Source organism: Notechis scutatus, chromosome 6, assembly GCF_049901735.1.
Source record: "Notechis scutatus isolate UNSWTSFEM ecotype Mainland chromosome 6, rNotScu1.2, whole genome shotgun sequence".
Taxonomy (NCBI): Eukaryota; Metazoa; Chordata; class Lepidosauria; order Squamata; family Elapidae; genus Notechis; species Notechis scutatus.
The window spans coordinates 62,627,157-62,647,242 of NC_142014.1; the positions used below are offsets into that span (position 1 = coordinate 62,627,157).

Genomic DNA, 20,086 nt, shown 5'->3' on the forward strand with positions numbered 1-20,086 from the left:
TATCCTGATCAGAGGTGATATTCAGCAGGTTCTGACCAGTTCTGGAGAACCGGTAACGGAAATTGTGAGTAGTTCGGAGAACCAGCAAATACCACCTTTGACTGGCCCTGCCCCCATCTATTCTCTGCCTCCTGAGTCCCAGCTGATCGCCTGGGTCTTCTTTTGTTGCCTTGCACAGGAGAACGGAGCTGGAAAGCAGGTTAGTGGGGTGAGGAGAGAACGGAGATTTTGCAGTAACCTTCCCCTGTCCTTCCCATCAAGTCACACCCACCAAGCCAGGCCACACCCACCAAGCCACGCCCAGAGAACCAATAGTAAAAATTTATGAATCCCACCACTGATCCTGATGCCTTAACTAGTACACCAAACAGGCTCACTTATGGGCAATCAGGATTTTATTGTGTCTGGTTTTAGAGCAGCATGGGCTTTGATTCATTTATTTTGGTAATGTGACTGCCTCTCTGTGAAGTAATCAGAAAGAGATCATTTTTAACAGTCAAGTGATAAAGGCAGAGCTTTTCAGCAGAAAACTACTCTGACAAATATATTGATGAGACCTTTTATGCCATTTTTAAAACGGTAATAGGTTCCTAAGACTTACCACGTGGGATCCAAAGGTTAAATACAGAACTATCTCACCCACCTAGAAGTATGAAGTTCAAAGTGTAGGGTGAGTCTCGACAAGAATTCCTTGAACAGTTAAAGAGATATGGCATATGATGGGATGGAACGTCAGTTCCTATAGTTCACAGGCTGGCCTTGGCGGTAGCGTGTGGTCGCCCTGACTTGGGCGGGTCCAGCGGAAACTATGTTGTACAGCCTAAAGGGCGCTGGCCCGGCCGCTCTTTTCTGAAGTCCTATAAAGAGTTGAGTCACTTCGCCTCGTTTCTTTGCCCCCCCTCCTCCAGTCTACAGGAACAATGCATGTCCATCAAATTCATGGCCATGATACATTCTCATCTGAGGAAGCCTGTAGAGGATAGCTTCATGTTCAATGCTTTAGAGTCCTACCACATGGGAATTGTAATCTGTGCTCTTGCTAATCCTACCCCCACCCACCATGGCTTGCCTGGCATTAGGCCAGTTATGATTTTTTCCTACTGCAGATAATTTAGTTCTTGGCTACTTTTTGAAAACCAGCTTGTTTGTTTTCTGTATATTTCAGGGGAGAGAAAGTCCTTTTGTTGTGCTGTTATGCCTTTCCTACCAGCTCTCTGATTCCTACAGTTAAACCCCAATCCTTCCAAAGATGAGATATTGCTGGCTTAGGAAGAGATCCTACTACTGCGATAACTAGTTTGCAGTCACATTCTGGTAGGACAACATAAGGAAAAAGGCAGGTTGATTTTAAAGCAACCTGGATATATTTTGTAAATCTAGCAGATGCTGAGTTGGAAGATCAAATAATTTGCCCTAGTTAACTCACTGATATGAATCTTGATTCATTATTTTTGGAATGAGGGCAATACACACATTCAAATTAAAGCAGATAAATGGAGAAACTTATACAAACCCCACTGAATGAAAAAAAAAACAAAACCTATGAAATAATTGGAAATACATTTCAATACATTTCCCCCACCAAATCAGCCTTACTTTCCAATTACAAATATGTTGTTTGATGTCATTTTACTTTGAGGTTATTCTTAGTTTGTAAACTAGTCACTTTTATTGACATCTGCTTTCATTTTCTTGTTAATGTTTTTGCTCAGGTCTCAGAGGAGCCCACTTAGCTTGCCTATTCACATTTGTGACTGCCACAAACAACACAAAACACTTCCCTTCCTCTGGTAATTTTTAACGTTTGCAAACCTCTTCATAATTTTTGGATACCACAGTGAATATTCTATTTATATTATTATATATTTCATATATTTTATTTGTATTATTTGTATTCCACCTGTATCATTTTAAAAATAACTCAACATATCCAACATCCCTTTCTCCTCTGCTTTTCCTCACAACAACAACAACAACCCTATGAGATAGGTTATGCTGAAAAAGAGTGACTGGCCCAAAGTCACCCATCCATTTTGTGGATTACTTGCTAATTATTGTTCTGACAATATCAGCATATGTGATGCAAATACGAAAGCACACATTTATACAAATTTTACTGAATATTCAGTCTTTTCTAATGCTTTGCTGCCGTTACTCTTCTCATCTTTTGTTGATATCATTACCCTACATACACTTGACATTAAACTGTACTGGATCCTATGGGATTACATGCTGCTACATATATATAACATTGCATAGTATGCTTGATGTTTGAGATAACAGTGTGAGTCCTCTGAGGGCCTCAGTTGCCATATTTGGCAAGATGATGTCATAGACACTCCTAACAACAACTGTGTAGTTTATCCGATTGAAAACAAGGGCAGTGAAGACTGAGCATCTCTGCAGACACCTAAGGGCAGTGAAGACTAAGCCAAAATAAACAATGCAGAGAATTCATAGAGAGAAGAGGAGAAGAATCTAGTATTAAATACTCTTAAGTTTGGTATTTAGGTTTGGGAGCAAGGGAAATTGGTTGATAAGCAAAGTGAGTGTGCTAATTTAGCACTTACACTGATGTGAAAATATGTTCTGTGAATGTTTATTATGTTACATACCCAGCAGAAACTAAAGCGATAGCACAACATTGTTAACAAATAATGTTATGGGTGCAGATAAGTTCCATGCCAAAAATTGTGGTTGAGTAGTAGTAAGTTATCTGTTGAATATCATGATGCTAATGAGGACAACCTTTGCCTTTCCATATGGCCGGGGAGTTCTTGTCTAATGAGCTCATTCTCTAATCTGTTACTATTGTGCACTAGATTCCTTTGATCCATTCTCGGTGCATTCTGGATGCCAAAGATGGTTCTTTTTATCACTTCAGAGCTGTCCTTACCTATTTACTGATATCTGATGTTAACTTTATTTTTTTTCCCCTCATTAATTTCCAGAATGCAGAAACAACAAGAACAGTGTCAGATATTTGCAGTGCTTATCTTCACATTTATTTTCCTGCTGGCAGCTGTGAGCACTACCGAGGCTGGCAAAAAAGAAAAAATAGGTAAGTGCAAATAATTATAGACACTTAGAGAGGTGGAGGTATGCTGTAATTTCTGCTTCCACCTCTGGTTTACTGATGGTTGGTACTGAAGTGATCTGTTTCAGGTGAGTGAAAAAAAATACTGCACAATGTTGGGCTTAAGTCTCTTTTTTTAAATACATATCACTGGTATCTTTAATAGAGATGAGTGGGGCTTCAAAGCTGGAAGCCAGGTCTTTAGTTTTTATGGAAAGCATCCTCTTGGAGCAAAACAAAAAAAAATGGCTCCTTGTGTACTTCACTTCTATCAATTAAAATTATGGCATCTACTTCTACAGGATGAGAATGAATTGGCTTCACTTCCATGCTTTCCCAGCCAGACCATGAGGCTACCATCCCATGAAACAAGGCATGGAAGCGGAATGCATCAGCTGTGCCCCTTATAACCTTTAGCTGAACCAATCTAATCAGGGATTGCAAAATCCAAAAGATTTAATTCAAGAATAGGTACCAAATCTTATGAGATATCAGACGATTGCCTGAACTCTCAACAGATTTCGGGGGTTCTTTTAGAATACAGAATAACAAAGTTGGAAGGGATCTTAGAGGTCTTCTAATGATCATCCAATCCTCTACTCAAGCAGGAGATCCTATATGATTCCAGACAAATGGCTGCTGAATCTTTTCCTAGAGTACTGCATCCAGTTTTGTTCACCACATTATAAAAAAGATGTTGAGACTCTAGAAAAAGTACAGAGAAGAGCAACCAGGATGATTAGGGGACTGGAGAATAAGGCATATGAAGAACTGTTACAGGAACTGGGCTTGGCTAGTCTAGTAAAGAGAAGGACCAGGGGAGACATAATAACAGTCTTCCAGTATTTGAGGGGCTGCCACAGAGAGGAAGGGGTCAAGCTATTTTCTAAAGCACCAGAAGGCCAGACAAGGAATAATGGATGGAAACTGAACAAGGAGAGATTTAACCTGGAAATAAGGAGAAACTTTCTGACAGTGAGAACAATCAACCAATGGAACACCTTGCCCTTGGAAGTTGTGGGAGCACCATCACTTGAGACTTTCAAGAAGAGATTGGACTGCCATTTGTCAGAAATGGTGTAGGGTCTCCCGCTTGGGCGGGGGGTTGGACTAGATGACCTATAAGGTCCCTTCCAACTCTGATTATCTGTTATTATTATCTGTTATTTTCTTAAAAGCCTCCAGTGATGGATCATCCACAACTTATGAAGGCAAGCTGTTCCACTGGCTAATTGTTCTCATTGTGAGGACATTTCTCCTAAGTTCTAAGCTGGAGCTCTCCTTGATAGATTTTCATCTGTTATTTCTTGTTTTGTCCTCAGGTGATTGGGAGGTTTACTTCCTCTTCTCTGTGACAGTCCCTCAAATATTGTAATCTTATCCATAACAATGCTGAATCTCAACAGATGGCATGCTTTCACATTCCTTGAGCCTCTGTTTTAATTTGGGAGTTTTTGTGGGTGAAAAAGTGCCCTTAGAAGTCACACTGCCAACTCCAGTATAATTAATGGGGTGTGTAACCTCATACTATTCCTGCATTTGTAGGAGGAGTGGACACATTCCTTTTTTTGACATTGTGACTCACACTGATAGCTATTTTAACTGCAACAATAGTAATACTGATAATTTAGAGAAAAAGACAAAGTAAAATAAATTTACATGCAGAGTTTATGTATAACCAGAATAAGTAGGTGACTTTCAATGCTATTAGCCATTCAGTTTACTGTTGCTCATAAGAAAAGCCCAATTAGGTCTAAAGAGGAAAACCAATACAATTAGATTCTATATCAAGAACTCAGAAACATTAAAAAAAATCATATGGAATGTACTGTACATGCCAAAGAGATTTACATTTTTTATCCACTTTCGATACATATCTACTGTGGGTTGTCCACTATGGGGTTGTCTACCCTTGTTATAGGACACTTAAAATTGGTCTTTTAATCAAAATGTCTCTCAAAAGATAGAATAGCTTCTATCTTTTGATTTAGTGCAGATAGCAAAGATGCCTCTAAGAATAGTTAAATGTTATATATAGAATACACTCCAAGATGAGAAGATGTATAATTTTCTCATCTGTGATATTAGTTGCTGACACTCTGGAATCCCTTTTAAAATACTTCTTTTATAAACTAAGGCAGCTTCAGTGAAAAAAAAAGAATGTGCCAAATGCTAACCACGAGATGAAGCAGGCATGGAGAAATGTGACTGCGATTAGTAAAGAAAACCAGGATACGTAATGTTTAAATCACTTTTTTCTTAAACACCATCTTCATTTAAAAAAAAAAAAAAAAAGTTGATTAGCCCATTCTGTCCTTACATTATCTTACACTAAAATAATGCTGCTGAATTTTAATTTGTTGAAAATTGGCAGCAGCGGAGTGGATCTGCCGCATGGCTCTCTGAGAGCACTGATTGTATTAATTCATTCAGGTATGATCAATCGGTAGTCCCCAGATGCTGTTTAGTTTGCTGGATATTGAAAATCAGCAATAAATGAACAATGATAGGTTCCTCACTTGTAATCAAGCAGGACATTTTAATCACCATCTAACTGTAGATCATAGATTATATGGGTTGGGAGAGACACTGAGGATCATCAGATCCAGAGGTGGTATTCAGCAGGTTCTGACCAATTCTGGAGAAACAGTAGTGGAAATTTTGAGTAGTTCAGAGAACCGGCAAATCCCACCTCTGACTGGCCCCGCCCCCTTCTATTATCTATTATTAACTGGCCCCGCCCCCTTCTATTATCCCAGCTGTTCGGCTGGGTCTTCTTTTGTTGCCCTGCACAGGAGAACGGAGCTGGAAAGCAGGTTAGTGGGGTGGGAAGGGAATGGGGATTTTACAGTATCCTTCCCCTGCCATGCCCACCAAGCCACACCCACCAAGCCACGCCCACAGAACCGGTAGCAAAAAAATTTGAATCCCACCACTGATCAGATCCAATCCTCTACCCAGTGCAGGGACCCACTACTAAAGCCTCTTTAACAAATGATAACTGGAGGGCTATCATAAAATACGACTTCAGCAACAGAGTGGTCAATGCTTGGAATGCTCTACCCGACTCTGTTATTACAGCCTCAAACTCTCACAGCTTCAGTCTTAAACTGTCTACCATGGACCTCACCCCATTCTTAACAGGTCCTTAAAGGGGGTGTGCATAAGCGCACCAGCATGCCTACCATCCCTGTCTTATGGTCCCCATTTATCTGTATTTACTTCCTTTTGTCGTGTTTATGTTCATACTTATACTTGTTATCTTGTACCTATTTGACAACAAATAAAATAAACAAATAAAACAATGATTCCCAACTTTGGCAAATTTGAAATGGAATGTCTGGATTTCAACTCCCAGAAATTCCCAGCTACCCTACCAGCAAAACAAACAACTCTATCACATGAGAGAGGTTGATGTGGGCAGCTTTTGTTTTATTTGAAGATTTTTCTTTATGACGAACCAAACCTACTACCTTGTAGTTGAAACCCATTGTATCTCATGCTGGAATAACTCCAAACAATTTTGCTCCATCTCTTACAAGACAGTCTTTCAGATATTTAGAGACAGCTATCATTTTCTTTCTGCATTTTGTCTTCCCAGAATAAATATACCCAACACTTCCCACAAGTTAAATCACTTTGTGCCATAGACAACAAACAGATGTACTATTAAAAAAATACTTTTCAGGTATTTTTTATTGTTATTTATTACTACAAATTCTATGCTTCTCCATTTCCTGTGACCTTCACTGGCTTATAATATTAATAGCAGAATATTTTTTTAAAAAATTAATACATTTATAACTAACCAATTCAATGCCCCTTCATTTGGGATGACATTTTATTTATCCCCAAATTAAGAGTCATATTTTTACAGATTTCAGAAAGTAAAAAAGTGACAATTTCCTCTGCTCAGTCATGTCCGATTCTTTGGGGTGATACTTCTCACCATTTCCTAACTGAGGGAACCAACATTGTCTTAAGATGCTTTTGTGTTGATGTAGCCAGCATGATTATAAGTTGAGGCACATGGAACGTTATTACTTTCCCATCAAAGTAGTACATACTTATCTACTTGCCTTTGCTTGCCTTTGAACTTCAGGAGCTGGGACATGGGACAAATAATGGGAGCTCTCCCCATTGTTTGGTGCTCGGGTCTCGAACTGCCGTCCTTTTGGTCGACAGCCTAGAATCTTAACTGAAGTGGGTGGTCTAAATACTGGAGGACAAACCATTCTAAAAAGAGGTTGACCATACTGCAAAGGCTGTAGTTGAAGATCTCTGATAATGATATTTCTATTCTGGGGAGAAGAGACCCTCAACAAGTCCTCTCTTCCATATTTTACTCAGCAGGCAAAGTCAACATGAAATAGTCATGAAAATATCCAGATCTTGAGTAACACATAATCTTAAAAGTAACTGCCAGTCACTTCAATTATATCTGGTAGCTAACTGACAGACCATGCAATTCCCATAGTATTAGTGTTACAAGGATAAGTCTAAACGTATCTATAACTAACCAGTTTGCTGAACATTGAAAAAGGTGAAGCTTCAAGTATATGAAGATTTTAATTCACTTATGCACACACTCAGATAGGTCCCCATTATTCTTCAGTAGCTTTCTTCTTTAGATTCAGAAAAGATATTCAAAACTGTGATAGATTCCCCAGTATGGAATGCTAAGGGTTCGACTTAGTTCAACTTGTAAAACCCAAATCCATTGGTTAAAATGAATGGTGCAACTCCTACCATTTTAGCCTTTAGCCTTCCTGAGACTTGGATAGAGTGAAGGGAGCACCCGTTGGGTCCTCCTAGAAGTTGATTGAGGAAACAGGTTTTCAGTTTTTGTTTTCAGGTTTGGTTTTAGGATTTTATCATTTTATAGTTTGTGGTTTTACTATTGGCATGATCCTCCCAAAGTTGTGTTTTAAGATGGACAATCATACAAATCTTTTAAATAAACGCATTCTGTCATTCTTCTCTAGTGACCATCATATGATCTTGGTTAGGCAATGAAATCTAATTGATTAGATTCTATGATTGTATGCAGGGGTGGGCTGCTGGGGGTTTGCAGAGGTTTGGGAGAACCACTAGCTAAGATTCTGCGTGGTTCAGAGAACCCTCAAATCCCACTCCTGACTGGCCCTGCCCACACCGCCTCTCCCCTCCCAGGAGTCCCCATGCAGCCACTTTTGGATGCAGATAAGTGCAGGGTCCACGCGGAGGCTTGGGGAGGGCGAAAAATGGGCCTACCAAAAGTTCAGGAAGGCCTGAAACAGGCCCATTTCTGGCTTCCAGAGAGCCTCCAGAGCCTGGGAGGCCATTTTCACCCTTCTGGAGGTTCGAGGAAAGCCTCTGGAGCCAGGAAAGGGTAAAACGCCCCCCCTTGTGGCTCAGGAGGTCGATTAGGCCAGAGGTCTCCAAACTTGGCAACTTTAAGACTTGTGGACTTCTTCCCAGAATTCCCAGCCAGCAAAGCTGGCTGGAGAATTCTGGGAATTGAAGTCCACAAGTCTTAAAGTTGCCAAGTTTGGGGACCCCTGGACTAGGCCATGCCCACCATGGCCACATCCACCCGGCCACCGGTCAGAGAACCTGTTGCTAAAATTTTTGAAGCCCACCCCTGACTGTATCTGGTCTGACTTCATGGCTGCTTGCCTATTCATCAATTCATTTTTTTCCCTTCATAAGTGCTGGATGGCAGACTGATGAAAGTATCTGTATTTACTTATTATAGGATGCATTGGAAAGTATATAAGGGTCTTATATAAGGGTCTGATAAAGGCTATTTCTATTTTCCACTGGTTCCACAGACATGTAGCTCCCAAAATAATCAAACAACTCCTGGTTTGAGAAAGTCACCCATCTTTCTAGGAATAGCCAATAACCAGGCGTCAGTATTTTCTAGGAAGAACCAAAACCAGGTGCCAGTATAGCAGAGAATCTGGATGCACAGGCATTTATTTTGTGCTTGCTTTGTTCACAGTTCTATTACAGATATTACCAGTTTTGTTGAGCAAGCTCATCCATGCTATTCCCACCCCCCATGGGACAGATTCAACAGACATAACATTGTCAAGTGCTTTGTGCTTTGTTTTAGAACATAGAGAAGCCATTAACTTTTTTTTCTTTTTTTGATAAAGAATCTAGGGACTTGGCAAAGTGACAAGATGCTGATGATGTGTTTCACTGTAAGTGGCAATGGAGGAATTAAGTGCAGTAGAATTTGACAGCCTGGGCTCATTGGTTTATGACAAGGAAGACATGTACAGCACTGCACCTGGAATAAGTGTCTGACTCAGTAAAGTCCTTAGGAAGGTCAAAATTTGACATGGTGGGAGGACCTGCTCTGTATAAAAGAGCTGCAGAGTTTTATAATAAGTTAATTGAAGTCATTTCAAGAGCTCCCTGTGGCATTAATTAATAATTTGACAGCAGTTACATTATGTCCCTATCGATCAGATGTGTCTCAGACATATGAAAGATATACGGTAGTAATTATCATAACATTTAAAGCAATTATATAAATTGTTTGCAAACCTGGCCAATTAAAGTTACAGATTGAGTGAAATAATTGTTTATCTGTTTTATGTTTCTCTTGGAGACTCTTACCTTCTCTTTTTAGAAGCACACATTTTGCATTTTTAGAAAAGGTATAAAAAGGGCAATCCAAGAATGATATATGGCTTTCTAGCATCCTGTTTTATGGTTTCATACAAGGTAAAAGCAGAATTCTGAGCTCCCTACTTTTGCATTTTTGGAGCAATGGGGTTAAATAGTCACGATGAAGGACTTACAGTAAACTTTGCATATGTTTAAGAAAAGTGGTTCACAGAACCTCAAACTCCTGAAAGTCGTCCATTTTCAGTTAGAACATCTGTAAAAATGTGTCAGCCTTTTGTAGTAGTATATACAGGAAACCAAAATCATGAGCAACAACACTACCTTTATTGTAAGGCTATAGGACCAGAATCTTGGAAGTCTTAAAGCACTGGCCCTCTCCCTTGCCCTTACTTTCCAAACAACTGGGGAGAGTCCTTTCTGAGATGCTTTCTCCATCCCCATTCCTCCTGGAGGCTGAGATATCTCTTGTCAGACTATTGTCTAGGCCAAGGGTCTCCAACTATGGCCACTTTAAGCCTGGAGGACTTCAACTCTCAGAATTCCCCAGCCAGCTTTGGGAGTTGAAGTCCTCCAAGCTTAAAGTGACCACGGTTGGAGATCCCTGGCCTAGGCTGCAGCTCTTTCTTCAGTCTCTCAAAGTTATTCTCAGAGACCATTACAGAAAGAACTCTTGATTTTCATACCTGGGCACCAAAATTTATTTATTTGTTTGTTTGTTTTGTTTCTTCATTCATTCATTCATTCATTCATTCATTCATTCATATTTCATACTTCTTAACTGCCCGTCTCCCTTGGAGAGGCTTCTGGGCTGGTTTAATAAAATTAAACATTAAAATCAGAATAATATTTAAAATTATACAACAACATTGTCTCTGTCAGGATTCCGGCAGTAACACCAATTAAATCATGAGTCTCAAACCAAAACTTCAAAAATATTTATTGGGAGTTAACATGTCCAGCACTGCCTGTGTATAGCTGACTCTGAGACACCTAATTCATTGTCACCTTGATCCTGGTTTTTCCCCGCCCCCTGGTTGTATCATAATTCGTATTCTCCAATGAGACACATCCATAGCCAAGACTCATCAATCATGTTCTCCAGTTAGATATTTGCACAGCAGAAAATTCAGTCACCTATTTACTATCTTTAAAAAACTATTTATGGAATGCATTTTTGATTTCCAAGCTGCCGCACTGCTCTTCCAAACCCCTTTCCCTCCTCCCTTTCTGTTGGCAACTCTAAAAAGACCATAGAAATATTTTATGAGTTGACATTCTCCTGCTTTTTCCTTATGGCTCTTTTCAGAGAAGAAGATGAAAAAATCAGATTGTGGAGAATGGCAATGGAGTGTCTGTGTGCCTACAAGTGGAGATTGTGGCCTTGGGACCCGTGAGGGAACTCGGAGTGGCATTGATTGTAAGCAGACAATGAAGACTCAAAGATGTAAGATTCCCTGCAACTGGAAGAAGCAATTTGGAGGTAACGCCCATGGGGTTTTGATTAATCATTATTAGAGATTAATCTATTACTATTTTTAAAAAACTTGCAATTTGGAAAAAAAAATCCCCTTTAATAAGCCAAAATTTAAAAATTAATATTTAATAGAAGCATTAAAACACAACCAACATTAAGGCATCTATTTATTTAGATTACTTAAACCTGTCTTTTTCAATGTTGAAACATATTAGAACAGCATCATCCAGAATTCCAGTCAATGGCCTGGAAAGACAGAAAGGCAGGAAAACAGGAAGACAGGAGGAAGGAAAGAGAAAGAGAGAGAAAGGAGCAGGAAGACAGAGAAACAGAAAGAGAGGAAGATGAAGAAACAGAAAGGGAGGAAGACAGAGAAATGGAAAGAGAAGAAGACAAGAGGAGACAAAGAAAGAAAGAGAGAAAGAAAGAAAGACAGGAAGACAGAGAGGCAAGAAAGAAAGAAAAGCAAGCAAGAAAAAAAAGTCAGCAAGAAAGAAATCAACAACCAAGCAAAAACAAAAGAAAGACTGAAAAAAAGAAAGAAAGAAGGAAAGTCAGTCAGAAAAAAGAAATTTCCAGCAGGCTGATAGGTAGATAATTCAGTCTCACATTTATATTAAAAATTTATTATTCTGTTTAATGAGTTTGATGGTAGTAAATGATTGATCCAAACATTTAGCACAAGGGTCTTCTTTAAAACTTGTGGACTTCAACTCCCAGAATTCCTGAGCTAACATGACTGGAGGAGGAATTCTGGGAGTTGAAGTCCACAAGTTTTAAAGCTGTCAAGTTTGAAGACCCCTGATAGCATGTGGTATATTCAATCAGGCAGGGAAATATATTTAGCAAACTTTCATTCCTCTCTTCAAGTTACCAAGAAAGATGAATGAAAAGAAAGGAAAGCAAAGCAAAGCAAAGCTTATCTGGAGTATTTTATGGTGTGTGTGTTGTATAAAGGTAGCCCCCAAGTTATGACCACAATTGAGCCCAAAATTTCTCTTGCTAAGCAAGACATTATTAAGGGAATTTTGCCTTATTTTATTACCTTTCTTGCCACAGTTGTTAAGTGAACCACTGCAGTTGTTAAGTTATTAGCATGGTTTTAAGGTATGTCCGGCTTCCCTGTTGACTTTGCTTGTCAGAAGAATAGAATAGACTAGACTAGACTAGACTAGACTAGAATAGAATAGAATAGAATAGAATAACAGAGTTGGAAGGGATCTTGGAGGCCTTCTAGTCCAACCCCCGATTAGGCAGGAAACCCTACACCACTTCAGACAAATGGTTGTCTAATCTCTTCTTAAAAACTTCCAGTGTTGGAGCATTTACAACTTCTGGAGGCAAGTTGTTCCACTGATTAATTGTTCTAACAGTTGGGAAATTTCTCCTTAGTTCTAGGTTGCTTCTCTCCTTGATTAGTTTCCACCCATTGCTTCTTGTCCTGCCCTCAGGTGCTTTGGAGAATAGCTTGACTCTTCAGTCAAGCTATTCAGTCAAGCAAGATAAGTTGCAAACGGTGATCACATGACCCTGGGACACTTCAACCATCATAAAAAAACTTGTCAGTTGTCAAGCATACAAATTCTGATCACATGACCAACGGGATGCTGCAACAGCCATAAATGTGGAAAATGGTTATAACTCACTTTTTTCAATGCCATAACTTCGATCACTAAACAAATGTTGTAAGTCAAGAACTACCTATAAAGGCATAAACATAAACTCGCTTCTGAACCTCTAGCACTTATGTATTACCCCAATGGCTAATGACATGTTTATTAAAGCATAGAAAAATTACAGTTTTTGCAGTTTTCAATACAAGAAAGAAAAATTTGATCCAGAACTTATTGGCAGTTGACTAATATTGCTCAGCTCAATTGCATGTCTCTTCCTATTGTAGCCATCTGGGCTTGAAGAATTTCTGCTTTGCCTCTTCCAGCCCAAGAATTTTGATTTTTGTTCTTCATACTCTTCCATGTGGGAACAATCTTCAGCATATCTGGCAAGATGGGGAAATGTATTTTACTCCTCTGGATGTATACTTGCTCTAATTATGCCACACACCTATCTCTGTAAGTTACAAGGACAGTTTGTATGAGCTTCCTCCATAGTCTTGGTCTGAAGATCATGATATGACCTGTATTTTGTGCAGAATTTTAATTGGCATCCCATGAAGGTGGCTGGAAAAAAAAAAGTGGGAATTGGAATGGTGATGCTACCCCATGCACTTTTTGTCTCAGTGAAATAAATTGATAAAAGTAAAAGGTAAAGGTTTCCCCTGTCCAGTTGTGTCTGATTCTAAGGGGCGATGCTAATCTCCTTTTCTTAGCCCAGGAAGTCAGCATTGTCCAAAACTATGATCATACACTGAAGTGCACAGAACGCCATTACCTTCCCACCTAAGTGATACCTATTTATCTATTTGCATGCTTTAAAACTGCTAGGTAGGTAGCAGCCTGGGGCAGATAACAGGTGTTCACACTGTCACGTGGAATTTGGGTCTTGAACCTGGACTGTCAGCTTTCCAAGCTTGGCATCCTTAATCCCTGATCCACTGTGCCCCTAAAATAAATTGATGCAAAGTATTATTCTAAATCAAGAGTAAAAACAAGCATACTTGTAGTTAAAGTAAAATATCAGATAAAATATCTCCCTAAAGAAAATCACCAGAGAAGGTACCAAAGTAATCTTCCAAGTCAAGGAGTTCCACTGTTTAATGTGGCCACCACCATTTCCACACTTTGGAGCTGCAATCCTTGCCTTTTCTAAATGGCAAAATAACTCTTGAGAGTTGATGGGGGTGAGAAAACATGATTAAAATCTTGGTCTGGAGAAATCCTGAATAGAATAGAGCTGGAAGGGACCTTAGAAGTCTTCTAGTCCAGCCCCTGGCTCAAGCAGGAGAACCTATACCATTTCAGACAAGTGATTACCTAGTTTCTCCTTAAAAACCTCCAGTGTTGAAGCACCCACGATTTCTGGAGGCAAATTGTTCCACTGGTTAATTATCCTTACTGTTATGAAATTTCTCCTTCATTCCAGGTTGCTTTTCTCTTTGATTAGTTTCCAACCATTATTTCTTGTCCTGCCCTCTGGACAATTATCTGAAATTATTGCAGAATAGTGAAAAGTTTCCACTGGTTCTGTCAGAGTGGCTGAAGTTACAGCTACCTATCACAAGGGATCCTGAGGAAGATGATGTCTTGTTCTGTAATGAATGGATAAATTATGTCATCAGTGCATTGTTAACTCATAGGGACCACATAAATAGACCTTGTCCAGGATGATTCATTTTGAGACTGGCCTTTCACATCTTCTAGTGGTGCATTCATTTCCTCTGTAATTGGATTATTCCACCTTGCTACTGGTCAATCTCTTCTTTCTTCCACCAGTTCCAGGCTTACATTTGTTCCTTACAATCTGAATAACAGTTGATCATCCATACACAAAATATAAATTTACACAGCTCCTCAGCATTCTGTGGACTACACAGGGTTCAGAGGGCTTATAGAGTATCCCTAACACAGGGGTGGGATTCTACCAGTTCACACCTATTCTCTAGAACCGGTTGTTAACATTCTAAGCAGTTTGTCATTCTAAGCAGTTTGGAGAACCGGTTGTTAGAAGAAATTACTGGCCTAATCCTGTAAGGAAGGCAGGAAGGAAACATTTTGATGTTGCTTACAGAAACTGCCTCTCCGTTAACCCTTATTACATTCTTGGCAGGACTAGACTTCCTGTCTCTGGAACTTCTCTTTTTTTTCCCCTCCTTTGCTTGTGTGGAGTGACCATTCAAAGTTACAATGGCACTGAAAAAAGTGACTTATGACCATTTTTCACACTTACAACTGTTGCAGCATCCCCACAGTCATGAGAGGCCAGGTGAATAGATACGTGCCTCGATGTGAGTGATATTGAGTTGGCCACACCCAGCCAATAACATGACCGCCAAGCCACGTCCACCCAGTCTCATGACCACCAAGCCATGCCCACCAACTTAGCCATGCCCACAGAACCGGTTGTTAAAAAATTTGAATCCAACCCCTGCCCTAACATCAAAAGTTTCACTGAAATTCAAAGGTGAAAGGATTATAGCGTCAAAGTGATAATAGATTCCATGTTTTTTTAAATACATAGAGGACAACTTGCACACTGATTTACAGCCAAAGTTTTATTCTTATTATTCCATCATCTGCAATGGGGAACCATGGATTTGATTATGTTGTAAAATATGTCCTTTCCACCTTCTTGTTCACCACTCTTGGGGCTTTCCCTTTTGATCTTTCCTCCCATTCATCTATCCATAGCACAAACATGCCATAGCAGCATTTTCTCCAGCCTCATTCTCAAGGTACTGTTCATTTTCAACCCATGAATGAGTCAGATTGAAGGTGTCTTTAGATATATCAATGTTAAAGTAGTAACTTCCCCATTATTTGAACAGCATCCAAGGTTGGCCTCAAGGCATGCAACATATATTAGATTTTTTTTTTAAATCCATGACCTTGGAGGAAAAACAAATGACTAGTGGTAGAGTGGCAGGATAAAGTTAGAAAACAGAAACTTTGCCACCACAATATTACCAGACAGATCCAATTACAGCACAATTGAAAGTTCTACTCTATTATAGAAATCTTCAAGATGGGTGGTGAGTTTTTAGCTTCCTACCTTGTTTTCTTGACCCTACCCCTTTCAACTTTTTGTATTTGCAGTTCTGTCATAGTGAATCCACTTCATCATCTAACGAAAGGATATGTTCCCAAAAAGTTACCTAGTCTTGAAGGTGCTACCAATGTCCAAGGCTTTGTGGAGAAGAAGGATAATTCATGTGGCAGGGGCATTTGGGTGGGTGGGGTGGGGTTAATTCTATAAGAGTGAATTAATCTTTATAATTCCCCTTTTAATTCTATTCCCCAGAAGATTATTTGACTGGTATCAGACTTTGTTATCAGTTGAAGTGAATAAATGTAGGATGAGCTCTTTCCCAATTCTTTAGCAGAGTCAAAAAAGTTAATAGATGTATACCTGGATTTGATCATTTTCACAATCTTCATCAACAGTGTCTCTGGGATGGGGGAATTATCAACAATATCAAGATGGTGGCCAGAACTTTGTAGCTGAAACCTTTCCCTATACATACACAAAGAAGGGCAGGGCCTTCATCAACATGGCTGTGGCTACTCTCTTTTCTGACAACCCACCCCTACCACCGATTCTTTATTTTATTTAGTTGTGTGTGTTTAAAGGGTTATCCCCCACCCTCTCTCATAGTTTATTATTCACTTATTTTTCCTGGGTTCTTCTAATTCTCACTATTTCTTTTTCCCCCCTTTGACTTAGTTTTCCTTTATCCCAACTTTTTGCTCTTTACAATTGAAAACAAAGATTAGCTTTTCAATTTTACTTTGTTACTATATCATCATTTCTGTTGTTCCTCCTATTTGTTTTATATATATATATTACACTGGCTCAGTGGCTAAGATCCTGAGCTTGTTGATCAGAAAGGTCGGCAGTTCAGTGGTTCGAATCCCTAGCACCGCATAATGGAGTGAGGTCTCGTTACTTGTCTCAGCTTCTGCCAACCTAGCAGTTCGAAAGCATGTAAAAATGCAAGCAGAAAAATAGGAACCACTTTGGTGGGAAGGTAACAGCATTTCGTGCGCCTTTGGCATTTAGTCATGCCAGCTACATGACCACAAAGACATCTTTGGACAGCGCTGGCTCTTTGCCTTTGTAATGGAGATGAGCACCACCCCCTAGAACTGGAAACGACTAGCACGTCTGTGCGAGGGGAACCTTTACTTTTATTTTATCTGGATTCTATAAAGGGATTAAGGTTTATTTTGACAGAATATGGAATAACAGAGTTGAAAGGGTTCTTGGAGGTCCTCTAGTCCAACTCCTTGCTCAAGCAGAAAACTCTATACCATTTGGGACAAATGGCTGTCCAATCTCTTCTTAAAAACTTCCAATGTTGGAGAATTCACAACTTCTGGAGGCAAGTTGTTCCACTGATTAATTGTTCTTACTGTCAGGAAAATTTCTCCTTAGTTCTATGTTGGATTCCTCCTTGATAATCTTCCATCTGTCACTTTTTGTCCTGCCCTCAGGTGTTTCGGAGAATTGGTTGATCCCCTCTTCTCTGTGGCAAACCCTCAAATACTGGAAGACTGCTATTATGTCAGCCCTAGTCCATCTGTTTGTTAGATAGAAATACTCAGTTCCCATAACCATCCATCATATGCTTTCGCCTCCAGTCCCCTTTATTGTTCTTCTCTGCACTCAGCATCTTTTTTGTATGGTGGTGACCAAAACTGGGTGCAGACTTAGTCTTAGACTTAGAAGACTCAGAATAACTTTATTGTCACTTTAAATGTACACTAATCGGCATGCATTAAAATGAAATTTTGTTGCATACAACCTCCAACATACACTACATAAACATGACAAAAATATGAAAATATAAAAAATAATAATCAATAAATTTATAAATATGCATATGTCCACATACCCAAACATATTATATGCCACAGAGAAACAACACAGTCTAGTTTGGATGTATACATGTACAAGGCGAGAAAAACTAATCTTGCGAGTTCACCAGACAGATGGCATAGGGAACAAAGTTGTTACAGAATTGGGTAGACCTGCTAGAAATACTTCAAAGTTTTCTAAGTGTGGTCTTACCAGTGCAGTATAAAACGATGCTACCATTTTGTAATAAAATTAGATAGGAGAATTTTGAAGTAATTATACGATAACTAGCAGAATACGATGAGATTAACATTCATGGCAAAGGTATTTGTACATCATTCTCACATTATTTTATCCTCCCCTCCTATTAAAAGGCATTTGCTCTATGGTAAATTTTCCTCACGATTCTGTTACCTTGCACTCAGAGAGACGTGATTGTGACATCAGTATGCAACGTGCATCCTGGTTTTGTGAGCACTCCATTTCTATCTTGTTTATATATCTGTTTCTAATGAGCTGGAGCCAATACCTTTCGGGAGTGTATTTGAAAACCTGCTTAATTCATTTGTACAAATTCAATTTCGAGTCCATGATACAGTGACAGTGGAAGTGGTTTTATGGTTTCCGCCATGAAAATCTGCCTTATTGCCTGCATTATTCTGAATAAAAGCTGGATAAAATATCTTTGTTATTTTACCGAGTCTTGCTTTTTATCAGCTGCTGATAATGAAAAAAAAGTAACACGGTCATTTATTTTTCACAGCGGAATGTAAATATCAGTTCCAGGCATGGGGAGAGTGTGATCTAAATACTGCTCTGAAGACTCGAACTGGAAATCTAAAACGAGCTTTACACAATGCGGACTGCCAGAAGACCGTCACCATTTCAAAGCCTTGTGGGAAGCTTATCAAACCAAAACCTCAAGGTAAAATCATTTTTTTAAAAGAAATGATTGGGTTAGGGGCTTTCCCATCAATGCTCCTAAATGTAATCCTTTAAAATTTCCGTTTGCCAAGGAAATAGAGTTCTAGTATCCAAGTTTTCTGTGCAAAGGATAAAACTATGGAGGAAGACCCTCAGTGATCCAGGGCATCACGCTTTCACAGAGAGGTATTTGGATGGCCCAATGAACAAAGGAATTTAGAGCGTGTCCATCTGTGTGTGTGTCAGAGAGACAGAGACAGAGACAGAGACAGAGACAGAGACAGACAGACAGACAGACAGACAGACAGACACACGGGAAGAGAGAGAAAGAGAGAGAAAGAGAGAGACAGAGAGAGACAGAGAGAGACACAGAGAAAGAGAGAGACACAGAGCAAGGCAGAGACAGAGAGACAGAGACAAAGTGAGACAAAGACACAGAGAGATGTTTGTATCTATTGTATCCCTTTGACCGAAGATTGGTACACACCTTCTATCTGGGATGGATGTCCTCTTCCACTGAGTGTGCAACTTCAGGAGGGACACACATGGAGCGGTGATGGAGGAAGGGGACACCTGCCTAGTCATCCAGATCAGCCGAATCAACCCTGGCGACAGATGTTGCAGCCAGATCACCCTCACATCCTGTATCTATCTATCTATCTATCTATCTATCTATCTATCTATCTATCTATCTATCTATCTATCTATCTATCTATCATCTATCTATCATCTATCTGACTTATCATCCACACTTTTTGCACAGTTTTCAGTTTAGTAAATAAAAACTGGTAACCATTATTAGAAAGGACAGCTGTTATTCTGTAATAATAATTCAACATTCAACAAAAAAGCCCCAAACATTAACCATGTATATACTTTTCATTCAATTGTCCTTGATGATTTCACAATAATTCCCCACCAAAATCCTTCATTTATTAACCTATCCATTCATCTTGATTAACATTTGAATCCAGATCTGTTTTACAAGGAATAAATTTATTTAGATTGCTGTGCTATACCCAGTTTTTTCAGCACCTTGGTAATATACCTTTTGGAATCCAGCTGGACTTTTAATAAGATAAGATGCTCCCTACACAGGAAAAAGAAGGTTGATAAATATGGAATGATTTGGCCTTGTGAAAGAGAAAAGGATCTGAAAATGATATTCTAAACCAGGACAACTGAGGAAAGTTAAGGGACACAAGTTGCTCATGGGCTGGAGGTTCCTCATTGCTGTTTTATGGGGTTGGACTAGAAGACCTCCAAGGTCCCTTCCAACTCTGTTATTCTGTTATTATTTAGTCTTCATGTACTTATATAGGAGGAATATAAGAAGGATTGATAGTGATGAGGGTATTTCCCATATGGTGGGCTGAAGTAGAAGAATGAATAATCAACCTGATCCATTGAGTGAGAGTTATATTGTTACAATAACAAAATATACTGCTATTTACAAATTCATCTAATTAATGCTAAAAAAGGAAAAAAATATTCTGTGCAACATTACTTTAAGT

At 39.3% G+C, this 20,086-nt stretch overlaps 1 protein-coding gene across 1 annotated transcript in view; it reads left to right on the top strand.

The window, feature by feature from the left end:
• Positions 1-20,086, top strand: part of PTN (pleiotrophin) — a 102,602-nt gene that overhangs the window by 62,366 nt on the left and 20,150 nt on the right. Inside the window, exons 2-4 of the mRNA XM_026695076.2 lie at positions 2,952-3,061; positions 11,007-11,180; positions 18,412-18,573. Of these exons, the coding sequence (XP_026550861.1) occupies positions 2,953-3,061; positions 11,007-11,180; positions 18,412-18,573 (445 nt within the window). The 5' untranslated portion in view covers position 2,952. The remainder of the gene's footprint in view (positions 1-2,951; positions 3,062-11,006; positions 11,181-18,411; positions 18,574-20,086) is intronic.